Source organism: Myotis davidii, unplaced genomic scaffold (assembly GCF_000327345.1).
Source record: "Myotis davidii unplaced genomic scaffold, ASM32734v1 scaffold395, whole genome shotgun sequence".
Taxonomy (NCBI): Eukaryota; Metazoa; Chordata; class Mammalia; order Chiroptera; family Vespertilionidae; genus Myotis; species Myotis davidii.
The window spans coordinates 3,693,245-3,703,886 of record NW_006287904.1 but is presented as its reverse complement, the minus strand read 5'-3'; the positions used below and the strand labels follow the sequence as shown (position 1 = coordinate 3,703,886).

The following is a 10,642-nucleotide window of genomic DNA, read 5'->3' as shown; positions in this document are numbered from 1 at the left end:
AGCAAAGCTGTGGAGGCCATTTACCCTATATGTTATCCCTTACATAACCTTATACTGTACACTTTATGAATCAATAAAGAATTCATAATTTTTAATTATAAACCTGTGTTTTCTATCAAAATTACTTCTTGCGTGAATTTTGGGACACCCTTTAATTGAAAAACTGCTATTCTAGGATATTACTTATATATTACTTAGGAAGCCCAAACAATTTGTTTCAATTTCAGCTGTAAATGACCAAGTTGGCTGTGATGCTAAGTGGGGATTATCCAGATATACTTTGCACATCCCTCTTATTGGTAATAATAGTTTTTAGGCAGAGAGTATTAAATAACAAAACTACTAGTCAGGTGCTATGAAAGTAAAGCAAAAGCTCTGGGATTTTATTCCTATAAAACCTATCGGTGGGCCAAAGCTGACATTCTAAGTTCTGTTATTATTTGTCAAGTCAATCTTAATCGCAGAATCTACAGGAGGGTAAATGTTTTGGAATTAGACGGAAAGAAGGCTCTTTTACTTTTTATTTTATTTAAAGCATTTTTATTGATTGATTTTTAGATAGAGGAAGGGGGAGAGAGAAAGAAACATCGATTTGTTGTTCACTTATTTATGCATTCCTTGTTGATTCTTGTCTGCACCCTTACCCGAGATCGAACTCACAACGTCGGTATGTTGGGACAGTGCTCTAACCAATCAAGCTACCTGGCCAGTGCCTGGAACAAGCCTCTTTAAAGAAGTTTTTGCCAATGTTCTGAATCTTTGTAACTAAATGATTGCTATATTTTACCTTATTCAGTTACTGGGACAAACATTAGCCTCTGAGTCAAATACGAGTGACACGTGACATCGTATGACCCAATATAATCAATGGAATTAGAGCACCCCCCCTTCTAATTTCCCCTTAAGAGAAGAAATCTTGTTTTCCAGGTAGATGGAACTTGAATGAAGGTAAAACATGGTTTGATATAGGACTGCTGTTACCAAGACACTCAGGTTTTCCTAACTGGGGAAGAATAGCTACATGTATTCAATAGGCCTAATACTAAAACCAAGGTATACATTTCAAAAATGTGAAGTCAACAAATGGATGAATAGATGCCATCTTACTACTGGGACCCCTGTTGTATGAGGACAAGGGGTTGCAGCTGGCCAAGTGTTTGCCTACAATGTGATTCCAGTTCACTTACAAACCCCTGGAACATCTGTTCTGTGCCTTATTCATGAAATAGAGCTCAAAGGGGAAACCAGTGACATATAAGCAAACACATATTGGAAGAGAGAGTGAACCAAACTGGTGGTAAAAACATGACCTTCCTCCATAAGGTCAAATAGTTTTATTTTTGATTGAACACTACAATACAGTATATATCCATTAAAAAAAGAAAACTCTATAGTGTATATAAATTATTCCTTCCAGTCATCAAGTCTTTGCTTTTCCATTACAGCTTTGGTACAATATGAGTTCAGTATATAATTTTTAAATACTTTTAGCATCACAAACTCAACACAAAGTACAAAACTAATAATCCAAATTAGGGATATTATGGTCTACACAGTGGTATTCAGTGGTAGGAGAAAATCTTACCTTGATGAATTCATGTCACTAGCTAAGCTATAAAAGGCATACCTAGCAGACATGACAGAAATATGCACCATTAACCAGCTAATGTGTGTATTAGTCTTTGTTTTGTGTTGTTGTTTTTTTACAGAATACCAGCAGCAATCATTTGAGTGTTGAGTGAATAGTTAAGTCCTCAGCCAGTTTTCCCATCTTTGCTCCTCTTCCCATAAAGGCCATGAGTAATATCTGAAGAAACGCACCACAGCCAGAGCGCTCAGAATTTGACCTGCCACCCGGCATTGCTCATACTCGCACAGTTTGTCCTGCAGCTAGCTGACATCACGGGGACAGTGCTGGAGGGACAGTGTGGGCCAATCAGCCGAAGGTTGTTCTGAGGGGTCGGCGGTGTGACGTTACAGTAAACAGGCATTCCAGTGGCTGGGAGTGACCCTTGACCTGTCTGGTTAGGTAGCATGATTGGCTGTTGGTATGACTGCTGGGGCAGTCCTTGAGAACCCTGGGTCATTGGCACCTGCAGAAAGACACAAGAGAGAACTGTTCACGAAGAGGTTATTTTGGGGTGTGCAACGAGGTACTGTGATGTCGTGAAAAATAGTCAAGTTTTTGGGTTCACGAATCTCAGCTCTATCTTTTATTTGCTGTTTCACATTGGACAAGTCACTTAACCTCTCTGATTTCCTAGACCGTTTGCATAATGTCAGGTACTTCAAGTGCCACCTAGGGGATTGCAAGGATGATGTACGATGCTTGGTACATGTCTGGCATGCAGAAAACATGCAGAGCTGTTAGTTCTGAGCTTCTGTCCTCTCTCTTGTTACCATCCTGGAATAGCACTCTGGACCTCCATTCTGGATTTCTCTGTTGGGAAAGCCATTTCTCCTGTTCTGGTATTACGCAAACAAAGTGACCTAGAGCCAACTGGAGCAAGAGGGGCTTTTGTCCCAGGCACCTAAGTCCCTCTCAGCTTTAGAGAACATCTAACATGGAGCTGGAGGTAGACACTGACACAGTGTGAGTAAGGACTGTCAGGGCAGGAGGGCTGAGGAAAGATTCTTCAGGGCCAGAAGTACCTGGTTACTTGGTGCAGCTAAACACAATGATGAAAGCATTTTACTACCCTTTACTTCCTCTTCTAGAATGTATAACACTATAGGAAATGCAGTTGTTAGGCTCCACAAATGTCCTTTGAATGAATCTGAGATGCCATTTTAAAATCTCATAACTTATAATTGTGGTAAAATGAAGTTTTGGGCGAGTATGTAAAAAAAAAATGAATGGTAATTTGAGGGCTTTCTCCCAATAAGCAACATTTCTATAGAACCCCCAAAGGTCTTCATCAACAGAAGTTTGGACTAAAGACTTTTCTTGCATGAATAGAAAGTTTATGTGGAACCACACTGGCAAGGCAGGCACATGCCACAGTAATTATAGAAGCAGGCATTTCCCGTGTTCTATTCGTCTGTTATAACCTTGGCTCAAAGTCAACCATGAATAGTGGCTGTGCCTAGCACCCACCCAGCATGGGGTGTACCCACAGCCTGTTTGGCTAGTGCTATGTTATAACCCTACTGATGTGCACCTGATAAGAAGACATTGTTGGGTAGGAGACCATCACACTTTGCACCGGAGTTCCTGGTTGGTTGCTCATGACGCTCTGACTCTGAGCCTGCTGCACTCCCATCAGGCCTTGGAACCCCTGTTGACCAGACAGGATGGGCTGGTAACCTGCAAAGGAAAAGCACCTTTTGAACTGGTTGTGCCAAGAAAAACACAAGTGATATTTGGTGGGGTGAGAGCATTTGTTTACAAGCCAACCTTCAGACATCTCAATCTCCACATTAGGAAAGTGTTATCCAAATGCTTGCTTTGTAAGAATGCTGTTTTTGGGTGGGGGTTCTAAGGGGACAAGAGTATGGCTCTCCAAAATTGACTGGTATTTCCATCTTTATGCAGAACAATCCAATGAGCATGTTGTGCCAATGGTAAATTCATGACAAACACAGGCACCTCTATTAACATCAGTTGACAGATATAATTTATATCTTTCCTATGTCTTTTGCTTTGGTTTTGATGATATTTGGAGAATTCACAGATTATCAAGTTCTTTTCTAATTAAATTGACACACTCTTTACTTTTTCACCTTTCTGCATAACCTCATGTCACCCCGAGGGCACCAAACATGCATTCTACTTTCTGTGTCCTCATGAACAAAACGATTCCCTCCCTGATTCGATGTCCTTTTCCTTAGACAAAAGACCACCATAGCAAGTGAAAGGAACTGCATGTTTTTGTTCTGTGAGAACATTCTGGTAAAACACTCCAATATGTGACCACGTACATATAACAGATGATCCAGAAGGCAACATGTAAAAATTTTATCTGTTTGTGTCTTTCTAGGTGGGTAATTGAGTTTCTTTTCTTTTGGTGGGCCAGCATTTATGTGTTCTAATTATTTTCATCACCACAAGAAGTAGTTTAAGTATTCTTAAAGTAAGGCTGTGAACTGTTCTTGTACATACATGTTGGGGAAAAGTGATGATTTAAGTGAAATGTTATAGTGGCAGAGAAATGAAACAAATTTGCTTCCTGCTGTCAATAAGGTCCTTCTAGAGCCCAAGTTATTCAATGCACTGAGTACCTAGGAATCAGTGCAGCTTCTCTCTCTTTTTAAAAATCTTTATTGTTGAAAGTATTACAGTTGCACCCCTTTATCCCCCATTTACCTCCTCCACTCCACACCCGTCTCCTCAACCCCCAGGCCTTCACCACACTATTGTCTGTGTCCATGGGTTATGCATATATGTATACAAGTTCTTTGGTTAATCTCTATCCACCCACCCACGCACACCTGCCTTCCCCCTGAGATTCATCAGGCTGACTCTGGGTCTATTTTGCTCATCACTTCATTTTGTTCATTAGATTCCACATATGAGTGAGATCATATGAAACTTTTCTTTTTCTGATTGGCTTATTTTGCTTAATAGTGTTCTTAGCATAATACTCTCCTGGTCCTTCCATGCTGTCTTAAAGGGTAAGCAATCCTTTTTTACAGCTGCATACTATTCCATGGCATAAATGTACCACAGCTTTATCTACTCATCTACTGATGGGCACTTGGGCTGTTTCCAGATCTTAGCTATTAGAAATTGCACGGCTATGAACATATGAGTGCATATATTCTTTCTGGTTGGTATTTTGGATTTCTTAGGATATATTCCCAGCAGTTGGGTCTCTGGGTCAAATAGCAGTTCCATATTTAACTTTTTGTGGAAACTCCATACTGTTTTTCATAGCAGCTGCACCAGTCTGCATTCCCACCGCAGCTGCTTTCTTAATACAATTCTCTGAGGGAGAATCTTTAAGATCTTATATTTTCTCAACATAAACATTAAAGTAAGTCTTACAACTAGATTTCAATAATTGGAACAAAAGGTAAGAACATTCCTAATCGATATGCATTATTAATAAATAATCTATATTTTGAGTGCATGTGAGAGTTTTACCATATATTGAGGAAAGTGAAGAAGGATAAAATTATAGTGTAGTTTTTACAGAGGACAATATTTTACTATCCTTGGCCATACAAAAAAAAAAGTATCTTTGTCTATTTTAGAAATAGTGTGGAAACATGGATTGCCAAGAGCCACTGAGTTAGGTCATCAGCTATATTCATCAAAGAGATGACACAAGGAGTAGTCAGTCTGGACTACCAGAGACAGCAAGCTTGAGAGGCCTGCCTATGCCCGCATTCAGTGGGTGGAGCAAGTATGTAATCTAGAAAGTCACCTTTGACTTTCTCTACATGTCCCATTGTTTTATGTTCATATTCCTCGCCTTCATTTTCATAGTTTTAATGAGTGATTTTGAAGTTTTATAAAGTCACCACCTATTAAGAATACAATTAAGAGTGGTGACCTCCCCCCCACCAGGCACACTGTGCCCACAGTACACAGTGACGACCTTCCTTTAATATGCTCTGCAGGTTAGACTAGCAACATCAGCTAAAATCGTTTACAGTTTATACAGCAGGGAAAAACCATCAGACTAAGAAACAAGAAATGTGACTAAGGCCATGTCACAGTCCTCACTACCCCCCAGAATGCCTCATACGCAGAGACACTTGGGAGAAATTTCTTTTAATATTAATTGCCCATAAAAAAATGTCTTCTATTATTTCCCATTGTCTAGGTCTCCCACTCTAATTCATATATCTGTTGACTCTAAAAAGTCTACTGCTGTTTTACTATTTCGCTTTTACATTTCTCCTAGCCACACACAGTTTATTTTTCTGGAGGCGAAAAGGTGAGCCACACCAAATTCATTGTAACAATAATTGTGAAACACAGAAAATAACTGGGTATGGGTAGAAAACTTAGGCCCAACAGTCTTCCCGGCCATTTAGTTCTATAGCAAAGGGTAGGCAGTGTGAACCCATTCTGAAGTCCCTGTGGTGGTAAATATAATAAAGCCTTATTTCCAGATGAAGAGTCAAAGTACAGGTTGAAAATTGGAGAAATGCCCTACATTTTTTGACTTGAATTTGGTCATATGGTGAAAGGCCAGCTGGCCTCAGTGGACCTTTGGCAGAATACCCACAGCTCTCATGTAGACAAAAAGAGGAGAGGACAGCAGGGGAGAGAGGAGGTCAGGAGAGGTGTGTGTATGTGTGTGGGAGGGGGAGTTGCTTCTATTATTTATGTATTTGCTTAGTGACTCCTCCCATCCTTTCACCGAGTCTGTTCAAAACTAAATAGAGGTGGCCTAGGAGAGAGTCACCATTATACGAGCTTTAAGCCCAAATTGGGGTGAAGAGAAAATAAGTCTTACAATAGTCTTACAATAATAGAGATGTGATGATATTCAGTAAACAGAATGTTCTGGAAGGCACACATCAGATAATATTCAAGGAGAGAAAAGAGCGAGGAGGTGGTGGCCGCTTCCCAGTAAAGGGGCAGAGTCCGTGGGAGCGCGATTCATCTTTGCCGAGAGCCCAGACCAGACGCTGAGGCTGCATGACTCCCTCCCAGGGCCCCCTCCGCCTGATGATTTGTGCATTTAATATTCAGCTATGCATAGCAATGGGCTACCAGCTCTGCGCTGGCCTTCCCACAGTAAACACACTTAAGGCAAATAAAGATTTATGTGGCGAGCGAATGAAGCTCTACAATTTTGAAATGAAAACTTAAGTATAAAGAAAGCCCAATTTATATTCATGAATCCCATTCGTTACTCAATTTGCTCTCCGGGCAAGAGATTTACACCTGCAATGGTTTAATTGGAGGTCCCATTTCTGTAAATTATGTTACAGCAGGTAAGGAGCAGCGTGGTCCTTCAGACAGGAAGGAGGGAGGCCGTGTGGAATGTGAATCTGAGCTCTGGTCCAGAAACAGACAAATAGAAATGCGATAGCAGTGACCTAAGAATGAACTGACAGCGTCTGCCTGGGACACAGCACCCCCAAAGGCAGAGATGGCAGCGTCGGTGGCAACCTGCTTATCTCGTCTATTCAAATGAGAAATGTGTTCCGGTTTGTCAATTCTCAGCTGTGAAATGATCAGTTTTTCATATTTATTGAGGATTAGCAAGATAGAATACATCTTGGGAAACAGAAACACCACCAGTATCTGCCCTGTAGGCGTGCTATGGAGACCATGAAGACATTAGTGATTTTTATTATTTCTTTCAGTCAAGATTAATTCAATTTTCAAGTCACATGCCTCCTTTATTTTCTGGCGGTAAAAAGGTTAGGAGTGGACAAATGCCTCCTAGCAAGTAGAAGAATGCATCCCCCTAAGATGGAGGAGTTATAAAATTTAAAATGCCTGGGCCTCATAAATCTGAATATGTAACAGTGTTTCTACTACAATACAACCGTCATTGAGTATTATTTGTAGTTTGAGTATAACTCATTAATATTCTGTCAAGGAATGTAAATTGATTGGGGATTATAAATTGGCATGATTACAATCGACATTATTTAAGCTCGTACTTTATTTGAATACTTTGTTACAGAGCCAACATTTTGAAAATGAATGAAAATGACAAAGTAGTAACCTGTACTTTCAGGTTTTTGTTTCCCTGGCTGCTGGTTTTGGAGGTTGAAGATGGGGAAAGGGTGTACAGAGGACAAATATCTACAGAACAAATTAACTGAGAAGCGAGGCAGTTCTCATCACCTCTCCAACCCGCCCAGGCAGGGTAGTTTTCATGTTGTGTTTATTAAGTGACGTCGTCTTAATATGGTAGAAGGACTTTGCAAATGACTGAAATTAATAACCTGCTAACATAAATCACTGATCTTGGGAGAGTCAAAATACAAATGTTTCTCCAAGTTCCTAAGGAATGAGCTAGCTCTTGGATTGTGAATCCAATCTCTGCTGTTTGCACATAATTTTGTGATGGGGTTGCAGTAGCTCAGCCGTGACCTAGCTGGGGAACAATACGAAGAAGAAAAATGCTTTTCCAGGCCTGCCTCTCCCTTTGCTGACTTTTTATAGTTCCCGCATTGCACCACTTTCCAATATCTGCCTGGTTTGTTCCTTGAATTCTACCAGTTCCTCTACACTTTCATCTCCTTTGAAGCCTTTCCGTTATAAACTAGCTAACCGGCTCTACTCGGTGACCACTTACTCTAATCCAAACAGTGAATGAAGAGCTTTTTTCGTATTTATCACAACAATCCTGAGAGGCGGTCACTGGTACTAACCTTTTATTTAAAAAAAAAAAAAAGACAACTGTGATTTAGAGAGATGAGGAACTTGTCTGAGGCCACGCAGCTACTAGGAGAGAAAGCTAGACTATAAGTTGTAGTTTTCCGACTTTGGCATCCTTGCTTTTCCTCATTAGATGATAGGACTATTTCTTATACATTCTTCCAACTTTCATACCTTAACATAACCCCTTTAACGTGGCAGATGCTCAATGGCCATTTACTGTGTTAATTGTTTTCTCAGTAGTTAAAACAATTGAGCAAAGTGGACAAGAGTTATGATCTACACTTCGCTGAACAAGATCTTGCTAGTATCCAAGAAAGAAAATCAAAGGCCAAGCATAATTGAAATCAACCCAAACCTCTCAATAACACTGTTAGTTTGTCACTCAAATAATGGGGCACCAGACACACAACTGGGCTAGAGTGGGGTGGGGTTAGTCAAGTGGACTCTAGTCCTCTCATTTACCTCATTAGTTTCTAATCAGCCGATTCTATAGCTTTCAATTTCTAGGACCTTTTCAATTAATGGCTCTCCTCACAGTCTCTCCTCACTGTATATTTCCTCTGAATTGCTTTATCAACATGATATTAAAATAGAAGGTAAAAATAATTTATTTCCACATGAAATGTAAGATCAATTTGGTCATTTGACTATTCTAGGCAACTGGTTGTCCTGAGGACAGTCTCTTGACTTTTGGAAACAAAAATAGTATTCATATTTTGAATGATAAAAAATAGGTAAGAGAACAAAGATAAACAGAGACTGCAGAATAATCTAGTATGTCAGATGAAGGCCCAGACAAATCAAGATCCCCCAGGCCACAGAGGCTGTGCTTTGGGAGATTACAGACTGCTGTCACGATGCTTTGTAATGCTGTGAACACCACGGATTTGTACCCAAGGTTTACTTTGTTACTAGGGCACTGTCTCTCAGAAAGGAAGTCCTTTCTAGCTTCATCTGCCCATGGCACTTCGGTGCTCCAGATGGCTTAGGAGGGGGGAAGAGAGATGCAGCATGATAATCATGGTATCCCTGTGGTTTCCTGAACCAGGGGTCCTCGGGCACTAAGGAAGGCACCTGATTTCATTGGTCTTTGCAGAGCTGTCCTACTCTAATACAAGCCCAAGGTAAAAAAAACAAAAACCCAGGTGTGACAATGTAGGCCACAGGGGGGCCAGCCCTGAGAAGTGAGGAATGAATCTTTTGAAGCATTCTCTATGCCAGTGGTTCTCAACCTTCCTAATGCTGCGACCCTTTAATACAGTTCCTCATGTTGTGGTGACCCCCAACCATAAAATTATTTTCATTACTACTTCATAACTGTAATGCTACTGTTATGAATCATAATGTAAATATCTGATATGCAGGATGTATTTAGGCGACCCCTGTGAAAGGGTCGTTCGACCCCAAAAGACATATCCAAAAATTAAGATACTGGATAAAAATACCTAGCCTGGAAATCATAATCAGATACTATTCTGTTCTTAGGTACGAAGTAAAATAGCATGAAATAGTCCTAAGAATTCAAAAAGAGGAGGACAAGAAATTGCGCTTCCCCGCCTTAAGACCTATCATGACTTATTTCGTCTTTGTGTCAGTGTCGCCTTCCCCTTATTTATGGACACTCACTGCATCTCTCCTTTCTTTTGCTCACCATTTATTATTCAGTGGTTTTAGTTTCTCAGGTATAGATGCAGAATGACCTGCAGGGAGGCTTGTGGGGAACAGGGTAATGCAGCCCGTGTCCCAGGGACGGCCAGTCCATCCTAATGAATTTGAGGAGAGCTGGGACAGGCCAGGAGTGGGTCCAGGCCTCCTGAAGCTGTCGTTTTCTTCGTACGTGCTCTTCTGCTCATTAGCTTCCATACTGCACAGAGTGTACTCCTTAAAAGCCTCTTTACTGTCCCCTGAGAACATCCGCGCATGCATGGGTCATTTTCTAATGGCAACACACATCAGATGAACCATCCTATTACTGCAGGCTCGGGGGCCTCTTCACCGCAATTACACCGTCCTGATCCATGTTATCGCAACTACAAAGCTGGTTTTCTTTCTTTTTTTTTCAAAATCAGGGCAAACATGAGAGACATTGTTAAATGACTAGAGGAATGGGTCATGCACGGAATTTCAATGAATGCCTCTGAGGGAAGCCAGCATTGAATTCCATTTTAAATGGGAGAGGCTGTCATATTATTGAAGTAATTCTCTGAACTTTTCGGGCCCGTGGTGCTGTGCTGACAGCCAGCGAGCTTCAGAGACCCAGAGGGAGAAAAGCTGCACGAAGGCACACAAATGTTTTCGTTTCTTAATGAGGCTGCGTGGCTTAGCAGGAAACGTGAATTCTCG

The 10,642-nt window shown here is 40.8% G+C and overlaps 1 protein-coding gene across 13 annotated transcripts in view; it reads right to left on the bottom strand.

Moving 5' to 3' along the window:
• Positions 1 to 571: 571 nt before the first annotated feature.
• Positions 572 to 10,642, bottom strand: part of ARPP21 (cAMP regulated phosphoprotein 21kDa) — a 144,840-nt gene continuing 134,769 nt past the window's right edge. For all 13 annotated transcript variants that reach the window (XM_006759607.2, XM_006759610.2, XM_006759609.2 and 10 more), the window contains 2 exons: positions 3,162 to 3,307; positions 572 to 2,093 (listed from right to left, as the gene is read on the bottom strand). In XM_006759607.2, the coding sequence (XP_006759670.1) occupies positions 1,836 to 2,093; positions 3,162 to 3,307 (404 nt within the window). In that variant the 3' untranslated portion in view covers positions 572 to 1,835. The remainder of the gene's footprint in view (positions 2,094 to 3,161; positions 3,308 to 10,642) is intronic.